Source organism: Apodemus sylvaticus, chromosome 23 (assembly GCF_947179515.1).
Source record: "Apodemus sylvaticus chromosome 23, mApoSyl1.1, whole genome shotgun sequence".
Classification (NCBI taxonomy): domain Eukaryota; kingdom Metazoa; phylum Chordata; class Mammalia; order Rodentia; family Muridae; genus Apodemus; species Apodemus sylvaticus.
In genome coordinates this window covers 8,921,252-8,940,588 of record NC_067494.1, presented here as the reverse complement: position 1 = coordinate 8,940,588, position 19,337 = coordinate 8,921,252, and the positions used below count along the sequence as shown (strand labels likewise).

At 45.6% G+C, this 19,337-nt stretch overlaps 1 protein-coding gene across 3 annotated transcripts in view; it reads right to left on the bottom strand.

Annotated features, from left to right (window-relative positions):
- Positions 1-19,337, bottom strand: part of Akap7 (A-kinase anchoring protein 7) — a 138,269-nt gene that overhangs the window by 57,271 nt on the left and 61,661 nt on the right. For all 3 annotated transcript variants that reach the window (XM_052169739.1, XM_052169738.1, XM_052169740.1), the window contains one exon: positions 15,029-15,141. In XM_052169739.1, coding sequence (XP_052025699.1) covers positions 15,029-15,141 — 113 coding nt within the window. The remainder of the gene's footprint in view (positions 1-15,028; positions 15,142-19,337) is intronic.

Sequence of the window (19,337 nt, the reverse complement as noted above, 5' to 3'; positions counted from 1 at the left end):
CCCCTCCCCTTTTCCCCTCCCCTTTCTCCCTCTCCCTCCTCTTCCCCCTCCCCTCCCCCTCCCCCTCCCCTCCCTCTCCCCTTTTCCTTCCCCTTCCCTCTCTCTCCCCTTTCCTCCTCCCTCCCCCACCCCTCCCCTTTACCCCTCCCCTTTCTGTCCTCCCTCCCCTCCCCCTCCTGTTTCCTTCCCCCCTCCTCTCCTCTTCCCCATACCCCTTCCCCTCCCCTCTTCCCTCCCCCTTCCCCTCCCCCTCTCCCTCCCATCCCCATCCCTTCTCCTCTCTCTCTCTCTCTCTCTCTCTCTCTCTCTCTCTCTCTCCCTCCCTCCCTCCCTCCCTCTCTCTCACCGTCCTAACACTTTGAAAGGAGTCCAGTGCTCCTTGGTGGCAGCACGTGGTATGGAAGACAGTCACTGAGAGAAAGTCCTATAGAACAAGCCACTCCACAAAACCCCCAGCAGGACCATGGTTCCTGGGCCATGCGCTTCTCCCCAAGAGCTGCTGGCATCGCAACAAACAGAAAGAACGTGTTCCGGCTTTAGCTCAGAAACGCAGACTCTGAGCTCCTTTATACAGACCAGGCCATGTTAGTTACGGGGTTCACGGGTCCCTGGGGCATGGGTTCTCATAGCTGCAGGCACGGTTCGGTCCCTCGAACACGGAGGCGCCTGCATTTACCACACATTTCTCATGCATGCTCATGCTTTGTCCGTGAAGCCACCCTCGAGTTCTCCTTCAGAAAGCTCATCAGATCTATCAGGAGAGACCATGTGCTGGGCCAGACCACCGTGACTGAGCTTGCACATGGCTTTGCAAATGAAGAAAAAGGTAGGGCCTATAGCAGAAGCATCCAAGAATGACCCCCATAGGAGAACTGGATCTCCACTCTCTGCCGTCAAGATCCAGCTGTTCATGGCCCAGAGTTGCCCTGTGGTCGCTGGAACTGAAATGAGAGTCGGCCTCTTCCCTGCCTCACATCTGTTTCCCTGAGGTTTTGCTCTTTGGCACATGTTCTCCTGAACTGAACTGGACATTTCATTTTTAAACACTAAGGATAATTATCCCTGCATTGAAAGTTCTCAATGCAGATGTTCTTTAGACTTGCAACTTGACATAATGTTTCTGTTTTCCAGTACTTTCCCAGCTAGCCAGCACTTTCTTGCCAACATTCAGTGATTAATGTAAACAAATAATTGATATGTTAAAAAAGAAAAAGCTCAGGACCTGAGAAGATAATGATGTTGGTCTCTAGAAGACTATTTAGAAATAAGGCCATGCAAATATCCTGACACATGGATTTTACCTGACTCTGTCTCAATGGCCTGCATATCACAACATATCTGTATGGTGACAAAAATGCACCCTGCACTTACAGTCAGAAGTTCAGACAGCACAGGACCATACATCCAAATTAGATTTTCCATAGACAAATCTTCAGACCTACCATAGCGCAGGCACATTCCCAACAAGAGGTGACCAGTCAGAGACCCCAATGATTTAAGAAAGTAGAGACAAATAATTTAAATATGCCCACAGACATCACTCTTTTCTTTTTCAAGAAAGTGTCAGCACATTTTGCAGCAACCCTGCGTACAGGCTCAGTGCGTCCTCCTCGGCCCTGCTCAGGAACTATCAGTTTCCCGGACTGGCACCCACCACCCTCTGTCTTCCCAGCATCCCCATCAACAGCCTTCTCACAACACTGGCTTCCAGCAACACATCTCTTCTGACTGTGCAGAGACTTCCAACTGTGCACATCATCAGATGCCCGGTCTCGTGGCTGCTAAGCAAGGTAAGTTTATTTCCAACATTTATTTCTAACCTTCCTCTTGTCCACATACCAAATTTAAATGTATAATTATCCTGATGGCATATTTGCTCCAAGGTACTCAGGGTTATCTTTGAAACACATTAGTGTATGGCTTTGAAATCACATTACATATGGCTTTTTTAAAAAGCACAGTAAAAAGGAAATGTCATGAGATGTCATCAGTAACTTCCACGCTCAGTGTTAAGGATTTCAATGCATGAGTACTCTGCTGTATAGACATCCGCCTGCCTGAAGAGGGCACCAGATCCCATCACAGATGGTTGTAAGCCACCATGTGGTTGCTGGGAATTGAACTCACGACCTCTGGAAGAGCAGCAGCCTGTGCTATTAACCGCTGAGCCATCTCACCAGCCATAATACTAAAGTATCGTTCAGATGGCTGTAAGCCATTAAGCAGTGACTGGGATTTGAACTAGGGTTCTTAGGATCAGCAGTCTATGTCCTTACCAACTGAGCCACCACTCCACCACTAAAGATTTTAAAGATAAAGGATCATTCCTTTGTTTGTTTGTTTGTTTGTTTGTTTGTTTGTTGCATTTGGTTTTTTCCAGACAGGATTTCTCTGTATAACCCTGGCTGTCCTGGTACTCACTCTGTAGACCAGGCTGGCCTCAAACTCAGAAATCCACCTGACTCTGCCTCCCAGAGTGCTGGGATTACAGGTGTGCACTGTCACCACCACCCAGCCCTTTTTTTTAAGTACCCCTATAGTAATAAAATAAGCAATGTACTCAGTAGGAAAGAAAAACTTAGGTGGAAGGAATTAATATCGTGGGATGTTACAGCTAAAGAAATTACATAAATTGTATATCATATTAAACAAAATGTAGTTTGGAATGGGGCTAAAGGCATTATGTGCCATCACGTGAATGCATGAGCAGGGCCCCAAAAAGGGCCCCAAAAAGCTAGGCAGGCCAAGCTCGACCTGTCCTGCCTGACCACCTCATCTCACTGTGCATGCATCCAGCACGGCCAGGGAGCTTGTGTGCGGTGAAGGTAGCAAGGACTCCCCCATCCACCCTGACTCTTTCCAGATGACCCCTCCCAGCCCTGACCTGACTGGTTAGGCCATTTCCTGAATGTCCAAGAAGGTGAAGCACAGATGAGGGAAGTGTAATTCAAGAACCTTGGGGGGGGGGGTTAAGCAGGGAGGGCTGAGGACTAAAGGTGTGAGACCAATAGGGGAAGTCAACTGAATCGTCTCTTGGACAGGAGCTGGAGACTCAGCCTGTTAGCACTGTCCAAGAAAGGCTCTGCTCTGAATGGAGTTGTGCAAACCATTATCCCAATCCATTCGGCTGGGAGAGAGAAGACAGTTAATGCTCGGGCCATCAGCTTGAGGTCAGTGTCAAAGTAATGCCATGCTTAGGCCTTCAAGATGGTGACACGAGCTTTGCCAACAGTTAAAAGTGCTACTGTCAGGGTGGCTTCAAGGACAAAATAGGATGGACTCCTGCAGCTAAACATGGCTAGCTGGTGCTGCCATTACAGCCGTGCCAGGCAGGCTTTCTTACATGGGTGCTGGGAACCCAACTGAGGTCCTCAAGACCCCAGTGAATTGTGACAATAAAGTGGCTCCTACACTTAGGACTATAAGTGCAACGTAAATTAATCACACTTGAGTGTTTTCAACCTTTGTGTTTGCTCATATGGAGAAGCGGTGGTTTCAAAAATAAAATGCAGCAATTCTTAGTGTGGGTAACTATAATTAACAGCAGGTGGTTGGCTGATGAGCCTGTCCATCACTCCAGGGATACGCCTTTACTGCCATGCAAATACCTTCGCTAATTGACTTGCTTGTGACTTCTATTATTTTTCTGGCCACAGATTCTCTTTGGCCTCTACCCAGCATTAACCCTGCGGAGGACAGCCAGTTCCCTGCAGCACTGTAACACGCCATTTTCTCCTTTATCCTTGATTAGGAAGATGGACTTAACTAGCAGCCAAGGCATGTTCCAAACTCCCTGAAAACAGCTGTTTATGGGGGAAACAATGTTTCCTGTTACTTATGGTAACATTTGAGACAGAACATTTAATAGAGTTAAAGCAAACGTGGGTAATTTAGATTGGATACTTTGTTGTTATACCTTTTTAAAACAAGTTCTAAGGCTCTACTTTAAAATTTGAACTTAAACAAGTTTTTGTCTGTGGGCTCAAATACTAGTGAGTAAAAATGCTCAGAAACACTGTATTTTTAATGGAAAAGAAAGTTTCAGGTAGGCCTGACCGATCACAATCCAGACTGAGCAGGGGACCTGCCTTAAATTTACACCGTGAATGACAGTATTCCTGGGTTGCTTGGGTTTGGAGCATTCTGCCATCCGATAACACACCTAACATATGTTGAGTGTACCTGCAGAGCAGCACAGAGCAGTAGCAATATGCAGATAATGCTGACGTGCAACAGGCTGATCACGTGCAACAGGCTGGTCACGTGCAACAGGTTGGTCACGTGCAACAGGCTGGTCACGTGCAACAGGCTGGTCACGTGCAACAGGTTGGTCACATGCAACAGGCTGGTCACGTGCAACAGGTTGGTCACATGCAACATGGTGGTCACGTGCAACAGGTTGGTCACGTGCAACAGGCTGGTCACGTGCAACATGGTGGTCACATGCAACATGGTGGTCACGTGCAACAGGCTGGTGACGTGCATGGAGAAGGAGTTACAGTTGGAAAGATGCCTCCAGAGGAACAGCAGGGAAGGCAAGGAAGCTCCAGGCACAGCAAGTTCAAAACACACTCAGCCCCTTGACCCAAAACATCTTGGCCATCATCAGCAACCTGGCCTTCAGAGGGATGCTGTCAGTGAATGGCGTGAGCTGGAGAAGCCAGTACAGGCTGGATGTCGTCTTCGGGAGGCTGGGCTGACTGATGCTGACTGATGACCCAGCACGCGCCCCCCCTCCCCGCCCCCACCGTGCTCACCTGCCTTTGCTTTCTCTCAAGTTTCACCACTAAGCACATTCAGCAGGGCTCTCTACTACTCTGTCACGTTTGAGCTCAGAGATGCCCAGAAAACCTCTCAGCCTATTCTGGGTCCAAGCTCAGATGATTAGAAAAAAATCTAAAACTAACCACAGGCAAAGGCTAGCTGACTCATGGCAAAATCTGCAGGGCATAATTGCTTTTCGGCTTTTCCTTCTTCTTTGACAGTGTTCATCCCCTTTCCTGTGGTGAGTGCTTTCTTCCTGGCATGAGTCTCCTTCCTTTAGGGCTCCATGGAAACTATGCTGAACTCTAGAACTCAGATTAAAACTAATTTCCATTCCTAATTACATTATTTCTGCTTTGGAATTTTTTTCCAATTGGTTTAAGCTATCCTGGGGCTCACTAACATGGTATATAGCCTAGTATATTTCAAACCAATAAGAGGCTGTCTCAAAGGAACTGGGCAACACTTCTAAAGTTGTTACCCAAAGTTACACTCTGGTCTCCAAATGCAATACACAAAAGTGCATCTTCACTACACACACACACACACACACACACACAAGCCAGAGTTGTTTGAGTGAGAATGACCCCAATAGACTCATATATTTAAATGCCTGGTCCCAAGCGGATTAGGAGAAGTGGCCTTGAGAGACCCCAACTCAAAAATGTAAAAGTTTTTAGACCCCTAGCAAACAAGCCTAAACATATTCACTCAACAGCTGCCTGACTTTGAGAAAGGGCCCCTGAGGTCAAGTACACCCTGACCTCAGAAATAGCCGACATTTGCTTAACTGATCCTGAGACACAGTTTCAGGAACTGGCTGACCAAAAAGAATGTCTGCACGACTGCCTTGTGACTGTCTTTACAATGCTCTCTACGTTTCCATCACCCCTATCTCCCCCTCCTTGTTTGAGGCTTTTTGCTTTAAATACCCTGACTCCAATTACTCGGGGTCGATCTCCTCTGACCCTGTGCGGTTACGAGACGAACCCAGAGCACTGGTTTCTCCGGAATAAACCTCCGTGTGTTTGCATCAAGAACAGTCTCCTGTGAATTCCTTGGGTGTCGCTTTATCCCCAGATTTGAGTGAGGGTCTCCCCTCTTGGGGGTCTTTCATCTTCATCTGAGGAGGTATGTTACTGGGAGGAGCTGCGGGACTCTGAGCTTTCAAAAGCTGACGCCATTGCTCTAGACTCCTCTCTGCCTTGTGCTTGCAGATCAAAATGCAAGCTCTCAGTGTCACGCTTGTCCGCCTGCTGCTGTGCACCCCACGGAAATGACCATGGACTCTAACTCTCTGCAACTGCATGCCCCAAATTAAACACGTTCTTTTATAAGTTGCCTTGGTTAATAGAAAAGTAATGACTAAAATACATGTATACAGATGCACACAATACGCACATTTTTTTTTAACTCCTTAAACCATATTCCACCAAACACTAGTGATATAAAATGATTGGTAAAAACTGGACTTGCTGATCTATCACATTGGAAAAATGATTTTGAAAATGACTACACAATTGCTCAATCTGTTCCCTACAGGGCGATGATCCACCAGCTCTGTGAACTCACAAAGACTAAAAAAAAAAAAAAAACGTGACTAGGAATGATGCTTACACTTAGAAGAGTTTTTAAGAACCGTTTTGTGGTTCCTCAACTCTCTTCTTTCTGCAGAGGACAACAAAGTTCCAGCTGAAGGGCTCTCAGGCACGTGAAGAGTGCTACCTAGAGACACATGTAAAGACGAGCTAAGTCAGGCTGTGCTATGTAGCCACTGTGTGGAGCACTGCCACCTTGACCCAACACATGTGCCAGGGAACCTGTTGAAAACACTCGACATGCAATAAATAGCTGACTGCTGAGCTCCAAGAGTCAGATTAACTTTAGTACATCATTGTCGATATCTGCTCTATCATGGAATTCTTGAAGTTCTGAAGACATTCTGAGAGAAATTTTTCAGAAAAATGCTAACAGTTGCTTTGACTATTAAGTTAATTGTGTCATTTCTCTCTGGGCTAATCAGGACCTCCAGGAGGTCACTGAAGCAGGAAGTTAGCTTTCTATCTACCCTGTGTGTTTCTGTGGTGATCAGGCTAGCCCTGCTTTAAGTTGCCATGTTTCCATGGTGATCAGGCTCCACCCTGATTTAAGTTACACCCCATTGTATAAAACAGTGATTTTTCAGCCCAGGGTGATTCCATTTTGCAGACACCAACACCTACCCAGTACCACCCACTCACTGATAGATAACGTGGTCCTAACCCTAAAAAGGCATCACCTACAAGCTTAATTAAGTAGATTGGGACCATATAAGCATATGAACATATTAAAACCTTATCAGAAAAACAAGCCAGGAATTTATCAAACATGCCAGACCCTCACCCAGACCTCATAAAAAGATCTAAGGCTGAGCAGTGACTGATTGGCAAAGAAGTCCTGACTGTCCTCCAGGCCACACCGCAGCTCAGTCCCACACTGCTGTTCAACTCCCATTGTGACCAATCCTGCCCTGCAGTCTCCAGGGTCCTACAGCTCACCTCAGTCCTGACACCCAGTTCACATATGACTCTACATCCTAGCTCGGAGTTTCTAACTAGGTTCATCGATCTCATCACAAGAGTGGCCCTCTGCCTCTGTATCAGCTCCTGCTTCTCCAGGTAAGGGCCTCTGTGAACGCCTCAGACTCTTTCTGTCATCTTTAACTCTTGTATCTATTTCCATAATCTATAGATATAGATATAGATAGATATAGATACACAGATATAATTTGAGAAGTCTGACTAAATCAGTAATTAAGATGGGATTAAAACCAGTTTTCCAACAGCCAGCTGCCAAGGGAAATTGACATCATGTGACAAACTGCAGCCAATGAAACCTGCAAAATCTGTGGAGTTGTTGCTTTTTTTTTTTAAATAAATTCTGATACTGTAGAAACAGAAGAGCTCTCAACAGTTTCTGGATTCGTGACGGAGTTCGAAGTAGAGAAGGCGAGGTTACGTTCTGGTGGGCTTACCTTCTCAGGGACCGTCTCCAGTCTCTAGACAGTCATACCCTTAGCTCTGCTTTTATCAATAGATAGAAAGTAACCACACAACTGCCCAACGTGTAAAATAGCGGTAGAAACGCAGTGAAGTGGTCAACAGAAGTGGTGTGTGCGAGGGCATGCTGACAGACGGCAATGAGAACGTTTCATTAGGAATTGTAATTCCATTTGACTTCATTGAATGTTCAGAATTAAAAGGTCGTCAAGACAAAAAGGAATTTGCTTTAATGTACCTTATAATGTAAAAGTGACTCAAAACTGACCAGGAACTATGCATAGTTACGCCATTAGCACTGGGGTAAGGCTTAGCAAAGTTTGTCTGATCCAAGGATCTCAGGACTGGGCCGTTCCCTATTGGCTACAGACGGTTATAAACCAGCTTGTGTCTGGTCTTCTGGGGACGGGGAGGCTGCGGTAGACTGTCTCTAGGTTCTCTGATGCAGAACTTTCTCTTCCTCTGCTACAGTTCTGTGACGCTTACTCATCCTGTCTGCCACATCAGAAACTCTACCCTCATCCGTGAGTCCACCAATGCTGGCTGTGGGGGCTGCTTCCCTTTCCGAAAGTGGTTCCCCTGGGAGGCGTCTCCCCCTCCGCCCCTCCCACACTCTTCTTGCCTTCTTCCTCTGCAGTGAGAATCTGGAGTGACCCTCTCTTCCCCCCACAGGGCTGCTTCCCACCCAGAGGCTTCTCACGTAGGTCCCGCTGTCCTTCTGTCCTGATCAGTGTACTTCTGATCAGACTTGCACATAATTTGGTATCTGTCATAATTTTCCATCTTAGTTTTTCTAAGGATGTCGCCGGGTGTGCACTGGCACGGCAGCACACCTACAACTCTAGCACTGAGTTGGGCAGAGTTCCTTACAAGTTCGAAGCTAGCCTGGTCTACACAGTGATTCCCAGCTGGCCAGGAACAGCAATGAAATCCTGTGACAAAGTCACAAAGAGATCATATGCCACAAAAATGGCCGTGTGTACCATTTCCCTATTGTCCTCATGGTTGCGTGTGATGTCAGGTTTCTAAACTGCCACCACCTTTCTGAAGAACCTGAGGACATTCCCTCTGTCACTATCCTTCCATCCATACAAGAAACCCAGCTGGAGATTCAAACCAAAATGAAAGCCTTTCTCGATAAAATGAACTCAGACTATTGGTCAAAATGCTTACCACCATAGGGGTTTCAGAACAGGAGCAAAAAATGCTTGCCCAGTGATTAAACAAGAAGATACTAGATTCTTCTTGGGTTATAAAACAAGACAATCCCTGTTACTTCAATTTTATTACAGAAATTTCCGGACCGGGCAGTGGTGGCGCACACCTGTAATCCCAGCACTCTGGGAGGCAGAGGAAGGCAGATTTCTGAGTTCAAGGCCAGCCTGGTCTACAGAGTGAGTTCCAGAACAGCCAGGGCTATACTGAGAAACCCTGTCTCAAAAAAAAAAAAAAAAATCCAAACAAACAAACAAACAAAAAAATCCCCTCAAAGGGCCGTTGTCTTAGTGCCCCCTTTATAAGTGGTTTACAGAGCGCCACCATTAGGCTGGGACTGGACATGGCGGGTTGAGTGCTCCCAGTGTGCACAGGCTGCATTCATGATGCTAAATGAGAGGCTTTGCCTTCCTAAACAAATTGTTACAGCTCAGACTTTGAATCTGTCTTTAACTTTAGCACGGATAATAGCTTTTTGGGTCATTAAAAGATGACGAAGACTACCTTCGATGGAAGGTAGGACACCTAACCTCTAGGGTTGTGTCTCCTAGAATTATCAGTAGGTGAGCTGTCTGTCTGTCCGGTTGCCTTAGAAGCTTGCCTCTGCTAATCTACAGTTCTTCTCTGCCTAACACACTCCTTTAAAAGAAAAAACCCACAGTCATCAATCCCAACAATCCCACTACTAGTGTCTTGGGGATGCCTCAGTATCACACCCCAAATTATTTCCAAACGTCCTTCTAGCAGGTCAAGCCAAAATATAAAAGATACGGCCTGGTTAGGTGGCTCATGGCCACTGCTGCCAGGCCATGGGTTCCTTTGCTACCTAGAACCCATGTGATGGAAAGACAGGACAGACTCCCTATAAGTTGTCCTCTGATCTTCATGTGTGTGTGTGTGTGTGTGTGTGTGTGAGTGTGTGTGTGTGTGTACCATGACATTCATGTATTTATATGTGTACATACACTGTTGTGGCTATTCCTGGCTGTCAACTTGACTATATCTGGAATGAACTACAATCCAGAATTAGAAGGCTCACTTATGACCCTAATCTGGAGGCTCAGAGATACAAGTTTCTGACCTGGATCTTGGCAAGGAGATCTTGAGGCATAGTGGCTATGAATCCCAGAAGATTAAGATAAGGATATCTCTGAGTTCAAGGTCATCTGGGATTAAAGGCACAGTGGCACGTGCCTTTAATCTTGGCTACACCCTCTGCTGGAGATATATAAGGACATTGGAAGAAGGAAGACTCTCTCTCACTCTTCCTTGCCTGCTTGCCTCATGGGACTGAGAAACTGCTAGATCCTTGGACTTCCATCCACAGTTGCTGCTGACCATTGTTGGGGAGTTGGGACTACAGGCTGTAAGTCATCGACAAGTTCCCTTACTATATAGAGACTACCCATATGGTCTGTGATTCTAGAGAATCCTAATACACACATACACACACACACACACACACACACACACACACACACACACACACGTTTCCCCTAGACACTAATGAGCACCCTCCAAGGTCACAGAAAGCTTAGGTCCTCTGAAGCCAGTGGCTTCCCTCACTCATGACTTACCATCTTACCAGTCCACACCACTTCTTACTAAACTCAGTCACCAGGGGCATCTTCCATTGGAACCCAGCAAACATTAGCCAAGTAAGAATCCTTGCTATGACAAGGAAAGCTCACTGCAGCTAGGGATACTGTGGTCAGCTCTGTTCGTGCACCCATCAGAAAAACCACTGGCTAAAAGAACACTGGGAGTCCACTCTTCACCTCTGAAATACATTAAAGGATAGAGTAAATGTTGTGCAAAGCAATCTCCCGAACTTTATTACAGATCTCTAGTGATGGTACACATCTGAATTTCATTTACCTTCTTATACTGTTATAGTGTCCTCACATACATATGCTGAAATCATTGGTACGCTCTACATAGCTAACTTAAACATTCCTCTACCATAGTCATTATTTCTAACCTTTCTCTAGTATTGCTAATGTTTGCACGGACATCTTCATGCACAAAGAACTTCCTTATTAAGATTATTTATGATAGTATCAGGAACAAAGGCATCTTGGTTAAAGAATACACATTTATATTTCATTTTGTGTGTGTGAATGTCTTATCTGCCTGTATGGGTGTGCACCGAGTGCATGCCTGGTGTCTCTGGGGATTCAGAAGAGCTTGTCAGAGCTCCTGGAACTGAACCAGGAACTAGGGACTGAACCAGAGTCCTCTGCAAGAGCAACAAATGCTCTTAACTGCTGGGCCGTCTCTCCAGCCTCTCAGTAAAATACCTTTCTTTGCAATGTTTTTAATGCTGGATATATGGCTGACAACTTAAAGAGCTGTTCCAATTCTACAACCCACTATTTAGAATCTTTGCTGACCCCACACCAAGAGCTGATCTAACAAATGTTGTTCTCAAATACTGTGATTGGCAGTAGAGGCATGCCACTGTTCTAGAAGTCAATCTAGGGTATTCTGAGAGCACCAGGTTTCAGATTCTGCGTAAAAAATGAGTTCTCTAAGACGACGACACCAACCTCCCAAAGACCTGAATGTGGGCGCTCGTTGCCACGATACCATGGAGCAAAGAAATGGAAGGCAAGCTACTCACCAAGGGAGAGGTGTCTAAGCTGCCATAAATGAAACAGTAATATAAAATAAATTTATTTGTGGTCAGGTGTGGTTATATAGATCAATCCTGAAGCTCAAGAGACTCAGGCAAGATCTTGAGTTTGAGGCTAGCCTGGGCTAGTAAAGACCTGCTTCATAACGAACAGTTTCATTTCTTTCATCATCATCATCACATATATATATCATATATATATAATATATTATATATTATATTGTATATATTGCATATTATATTATATATTAATTATACATTATATAACATTGTACATTATATATTATATACTATGTACTATATATTATATGTTATGTTATATATTATATATTATATATATTGAACTGTTTGAAACGAGGTACTTGACATGATTCACATACCATATGTAAGCAGGAAAGGCAACTATCACCAAATTTCTCTGCTTGAAGAACACTGTAAGTTAGGGATTCAAGCCCAGGATAGTTAGCTCATTTTAGGTCCGACTTCATTGGGTTACAGGACACCTAAGAGGCTGCTGACACAGCGCTTCCTTACTGCCCAGGAGGGAGTTTCCCATGGAAAGCAGCAGGCCAGTCAGCCTGGCAGGGTGGGAAGTGGAAATGGGCTCTAAACAGACATCAGAAGCCCCGCCTTTTATGTCAGCGTTCAGTTCTCCGTGGTCAACCACACTTTAAAAGTATTGAATAGAAAATGTGAGAAATCGCTTCCCTGGTGCTATACCCATGGGTAATTCTGGAAGGTAGAGGAGAAAGAGGAAGACCCTGAGCTGAAGATCAATCTGGGCAACTTAGCCAGGCCTCCACATAAAAGGAAGCTGACGAGGCCGGGCAGTGGTGGCGCACGCCTGTAATCCTAGCACTCTGGGAGGCAGAGGCAGGTGGATTTCTGAGTTCGAGGCCAGCCTGGTCTACAGAGTGAGTTCCAGGATAGCCAGGGCTATACAGAGAAACCCTGTCTCAAAAAAACCAAAAAACTAAAAATAAAAAAATAAAAAATAAAATAAAATAAAATAAATAAATGAAGCTGACAGGGGGCGCTAGAACTCATTGAAAGATATTCCAGACAGACAGACAGACAGACAGAGAGCCAGGCTTGAATCATGCACCCTTCTGAGCGCAGGAAACCCTCTGCTACCCTGACCCACCCAGGATGGAATCGACCCTTTGTCAACAGAGCCACACTATCCACAGGGAACTCCCTGTAGTTACTCAGTTACCACATCGGCTATCAGACTGGCTGTCACTGTCACGGCATCCCAGAATTTAAATCATTCTTACGTTTACACAATAAAGGCCCCAAGACACACAGTGCTGATGCTGGTGTTTGATGTATCAAGGATAAACCAGGTCCGCTTCTCTGAGTGAGTGAGCACACAAGACACACAGTGATTAGTGGGGTCTGTGCTTCCAGGCCTTGGCTGGGGGCCTTGGGACATCTCCTCCATGGAGAATGGAGAGAATACCGCAATTTGTTTTCTTTAGATTAAGCCTTCTAATCTAAACAGAATGCAACCAGGTTTCAAGTTCATACACCATTCGAGCAGAAACCTTCCATTTTGGAAACCAGTCTCAGTCTAAGCATCCAGTCCCCAGCACATAACAGCTACCAGATAAATCGTAACTGGTAATAGATGTGCCCCGTATTTACAAATAAACTGGGGTGAACTGGAGTCGGCCAGGGAGGAGCATGAGGCTGAAAATAAGACAGGTTCTTAGACGCAGAGGCAGGACTCAGAAACTCGAGGATGCTACCTTGCTTAAAGCATTTAAACCTGAGTGCCACACCCCTTTCCCTGGGGAGAAGGGGGAGTCAATTCTAAGCAACTAGCTGCCAAGAAACCACATGCAGACAGTCTGAAAGGTTGAAACCTAGAACCTGGGCAGTTAAACATCCATTTGGTGAAATGTCACTGGGTGCTCCCACTGCAAGTCAATATCGTAAAGACAAAGCAACATTTATAATAGGGGAATTACCTTCACAACCGAGTTTTTCACTCTGGGATTAAGTGGGAAACCACTTGGAAGACGGCGATCCATTGACAGCAAAACAAGAAAGATAGTGAGTGAGAAGCAAACAGTCTACAGGCTCTGCGGGCTGCCACTCGGGGCTGCAATGAGTAGTACTTATGTAGCCATTCTACCTAACGGGTTTTTGTAATCATGCCTCACGTTCATGTTAATGAATTGTTCACATAACTATAACAATAGGCAAGGTATCTTTTTGAGGGCATCTTTAACAACAGTTTGTAGACAGCTTAGGAGCACAGGATGGATCACCCAAACCCATGCTTAAAGAACAAAAAACTATTCTGATAACAGAATGTGCTAAACTCGGGGAGGGGAGGGGAGGGTTCTACTTACTAATAAGCACGACCTTCATTTACAAAAGCTGCAAATGAGCCCTAACGAGAGAGACAGAGAGAGAGAGAGAGAGAGAGAGAGAGAATGAATGAATGTGGGGCAGGAAGTGGGCATTGATCTCTATGCTCATCTCAGAATTCTGGTGTAACAGAAGCCAGCAGGTGACCTACTTTGAGTAAGAAACCCCTGGGCTGAGATGGAAATATCAAGGGTGTGTGTGTGTGTGTGTGTGTGTGTGTGTAAAATGGAAATATCAAGGAAAGGTGTGTGTGTGTGCATGTGAACGTGCATGTGTGCATGTGAGCATGCGTGTGTGTTTGTGTGTGTGTGTGTGTGTGTCTGTTTATGCCAGCATGTGTGTGTAAAATGGAAATATCAAGGAAAGGTGTGTGTGTGTGTGTGTACGCGCGTGTGTGCATGGGGGTGTGAGTGTGTTAAAAGGCACGTGTCTTAGCTTGTCACTGTTCTCAATCCTATGGGGAGGACCACTGGAGGTGAAGGGTCCGACGGATACTTTCTCGCTAGTCCTTGGTACCCTTGTTCAAGAAGCTGAGTAGAGGCGACTGCTGGAAGCGCAAGGCTGTCTTCTGGAATGCCTAAAAGCATCTCTCAGCTTGGGCTTGAAAGCAGACTGCAGTGAGCAGCAGGGGAGGCCGGCTAGCGCAGGAAGAAGCCCCTAGAGCCAAGGCAGAAGCCCTCAGCAAGGAGGCGTCACGACTGAACTCTGGCGCCATCTAGAGGCCTCTCCTGGGAGGACTCGCAAAAGAAGCCGCAGCCATCAGAGGTGTCCTGGTGCACCTGACAGCCATGCAGCAAACAAGGCTCTAACAGTTTCCTGGAAACACAGATCTTCTTCGACACCCTTGGATTAGAACTGGATTGACCTAGGGTCCCAGGAACAACAGGTTAGGGCGCCAAAGAATACAAAGCATCATTTACACCCCCAACCATGCTGCAACCTGGTGCACCCTGCACAGCAATGCCAGATACAATCAGAGATACAAACAGGCACTCACCTTCTTCCTGAGCATTGGCGCTTTGGACAGCTTCATAAAGGTCAGGTGAGGCTTGAAAGTTCTGTTTTCTCCAGCCAGGATGCCTCGTTCCTGAAATGTTCTTTTCGCGGTCTCTGAAGAAAATAAAAAGAATGCAAAAGTGCTACTTGTAACACACGGTTATCTTTAGTTATCAAGAGGCTGATTCAAAAGATGACTAACTGTATTACAAGGAAGATCAGATTATGGTTTCCGATTTGTGTTTTATGGGTTTTGTGTGTATGTGTGTGTGTGTTTCTCGTGCTTTTTCATCCTTGTTCGTTTTTTTCTGGCTTTTTTGTTTTATTTGTTCTGGCTGTGTGTTTCCTAATGACAGAAAGAAAGAAGGTGGGGAGGATCTGGGAGAAGATGAATAATCAGAATTTATTGCATGAAAAAAATATTCAATTAAAAAAAAGCCATGAGAAAAGTAAATAGCTAATTGAAATTTCCTAGAGACAATGATACAAAATAGAGCAAGTGTGATAACAAATACAACACCGGATGGAGAGATGGCTCAGCGGTTAAGAGCACTGACTGCTCTTCCAAATGGCCCTGAGTTCAAATCCCAGCAACGACATGGTGGCTCACAACCATCTGTAATGAGATCTGATGCCCTCTTCTGGTGTGTCGGGAGACAGCTACAGTGTACTTATATATAATAACTAAATAAATCTTTAAAAAAAAAAAAACAAATACACCACCAGTTACACTCCCAATGGCTGAAACATGCAATACAGTTCGCACAACACTGCCGGGTTTGAGTGGCTCACATAAATAAAGCCTGCGTTTTCTGGAGAGATGCTGCTGCCTCTCAGAGACCATCCTGGCAGGCTCCTCGTGCTCTAAGAAAGGACTGGCTGCCCTGCTGCTGCCACCTTTCAAATCCAACCTTTCTGAGCAAGATGAAGACAAAGTCCAGCCGGGCGGTGGTAGTACGCCTTTAATCCCAGCACTTGGGAGGCAGAGGCAGACGGATTTCTGACTTCGAGGCCAGCCTGGTCTACAGAGTGAGTTCCAGAAGAGCCAGGGCTATAAAGAGAAACCCTGTCTCAGAAAGAGAGAGAGAGAGAGAGAGAGAGAGAGAGAGAGAGAGAGAGAGAGAGAGAGAGAGAGAGAGAGAGAAAGCACAAAACCAGGCTTGGTCCTGTCAGTAAAACGACTTGTTCTGCAAAGTCCACATCACCCACATAAGAAAAGAAGCTGGGCATGGCGGCACACACCTGGAACTCTGTGCAGTGTGGAACAGAGAACGTGAGAGCCTGTGGGAAGCCATAATGGACCCTCACTAACAGCCCGGATGGCTGGCAGGGCAAAGGTCCTGAGTAAAACAAAGAAGAGCCTCTCCCCGTGAACCGTGGGTGGAAGGGAAGTTCTGAGATAACCACAGGATGTTCCAGACTCCGCAAACATCAGATGTCTCCACTGGACGGCCCTTATCTCTTCCTGCTGAAACTGCCAAGAATGCCCCTCCCTCCTATGTACTTGCCTTGAGGCGAGCTCTCCCTCTGAAAGCTCAAAACCTGTGAACCCCAGAAAATTAAACGAGACCTCGACAATTGAACCCCCCTTTGTCTGGTCTCTTTTCTCTCTCGCCCCTTTGACCCTCAGGTAGCACCCCTTCGGAACCCTGAATAACTGGACCTGCTGGACGGGTCACGAGCCAGCTGGGCTAACCCAAATGAGCTTCAGCGAGACGCCCCGAGGGAGGCAACAAAATGGAGCGCAGAAGAGAGAGACAGCAGACACCCTGCTCTGGCCACAAATGCATGTGTAGCTACACACACACACATCCATTATAAAATGTAGGCATACATTTTTGCAACCTCCTTTTAATAAGGGTCCAACCTCTCCACTAGCCCACCACCCAGCAGAGGTAGCGGAAGAGAAGTTATTAGGATGTGGGGGAAGTGGACCTGTTCAGCAATAGCTCTTGGGGGTGAGCTCGATCTCTGTCAGCAGTTCAGTCCCATAGCAAACACCAAACACGGTTCAGCAGCTGCAGACCAGTCCTCCAGGCAGGCAGACACCAGGCACACAGTCCAGTCCTTTCAGTGAGCAGACACATGCAGCTGTAGCGCCAACCGGCCTGAGGCAAGGCCGCGGAAGTGGCAGGAACCTCAGGAGAAGTTCTGGGGCTTCTCTCAGCGGAAGTATTATCACAAGCTGAGCTCAGCAAGACTGTGTAAGGTGAGCCAACACATGCGTGTTGTAGTCAAGAATAACGAGGCTCAGCAAAGCAAGCCAGTGCTCAGCGCCCCTCTCTCCCTGTCTGTGGGGACATAGTTACACTCCTTCATCCAGGGTCCCTTCTCATGTTTGTGATATCAAAACGTCCTTTCACCTGTGTCTGCTTCAGGAAAACAGTCTTTCACGTGTTCGCTTTAGTTAGTAAGACAGCCTTTCACCCGCGTGCCCCAGCAAAGCATCGCTTGACATAACTTTCCAAAAAAACTAGAAGTTTGCAGCTCGATAAAATAAGAAACAAGCAGTGGGAGCCAAGCCTGCTGACTGGTCCAGTTTAAAAGCTTAGGTGTACAGGAGGGAACCCCAGATGGAGCCCAGAAACGTTCTAGGATGAGAAAAACAAAAAAAGACGGACAAAGACAGCGGACTTCAGAGAGCAGAGGACTCAGGCGTGAGATGCACACCAACACCAAACTCCAGGGATCTGCAAATCATGCCCCAGAATACCAGAGCTGATGGGTACCATGGGCTGATGGTTACCAGAGCTGATGGTTACCAGAGCTGATGGTTACCATGGGCTGAATCCACGTGGAGGTAGGAGGCACCTGAGCCACTCGTGGCTATCTGATTAGATTTCCACGTGCTAACCTTATTCAATATAACAATCAAGTACATCTGAACAAACATTTTTAAATCTGCCAGTTTTAGTTTCATCTGATTTTAACACAACTTCTTTCATCACTCTCTGGGTCAAAAATCTTTGATGATATTTATTCACATTACTTCTAAATATTTGCCACAGAGCATGTTTAATTTTCATTAGAGCGTTTTCTTTGTACAGTATATTTTCTAGATATATAGAAATGGGGAAGGGGGGCTGAAGAGATGGTGGCTCAGCAGTTGAGAGCACTGACTTCTCTTCTGAAGATCCTGAGTTCAAATCCCAGCAACCACACGGTGGCTCATAACTATCAATAATGAAATCTGACGCCCTCTTCTGGTGTGTCTGACGACAGAGACAGTGAACTTACATATAATGAATCTTAAAAAAATGAAAAGAAAGAAAGAAAGAAAGAAAGAAAGAAAGAAAGAAAGAAAGAAAGAAAGAAAAAGAAAAGAAAGAAATGGGAAGGGAATGTCCTCGTTCTGAGAGGTATTTCTTAATGACTTTGTTTAGTAGAAGCGCAATCTATTGCTTAGAAGCATTAATCTATTGCTTGCTTAGCCTGGGTACTAGATGGTCATTATACATACATCGCTTTCAAGATAAAAATCTTCCCCAGTTGTTCCAGATGAATTTGATAATTGCTCTTTCTAACTCTGTGAAGAATTGAGTTGGGATTTTGATGGGTATTGCATTGAATCTGTATAGTGCTTTAGGCAAAATGGCCATTTTAACTATATTGATTCTACCGATCCATGAGCATGGGAGGTTTTCCCATTTTTTGAGGTCTTCTTCCATTTCCTTCTTCAGAGTCTTGAAGTTCTTGTCATACAGATCTTTCGCATGTTTGGTAAGAGTCACCCCAAGATACTTTATACTGTTTGTGGCTATTGTGAAGGGGGTCATTTCCCTAATTTCTTTCTCAGCCTGCTTATCCTTTGAGTATAGGAAGGCCACTGATTTGCTTGAGTTGATTTTGTAACCTGCCACTTTGCTGAAGTTGTTTATCAGCTGTAGGAGCTCTCTAGTGGAGTTCTTTGGGTCACTTAGGTAGACGATCATGTCGTCTGCAAATAATGATAGTTTGACTTCCTCCTTTCCAATTTGTATCCCTTTGACCTCCTTATGTTGTCGAATTGCCCGAGCTAGTACCTCAAGTACAATATTGAAAAGATAAGGAGAAAGGGGGCAGCCTTGTCTGGTCCCTGATTTCAGTGGGATTGCTTCAAGTTTCTCTCTGTTTAGTTTGATGCTGGCTACCGGTTTGCTGTATATTGCTTTTACTATGTTTAGGTATGGGCCTTGAATTCCTGTTCTCTCCAAGACTTTAAGCATGAAAGGATGCTGAATTTTGTCAAATGCTTTTTCAGCATCCAATGAAATGACCATGTGGTTTTGTTCTTTGAGTTTGTTTATGTAGTGGATTGTATTGATGGATTT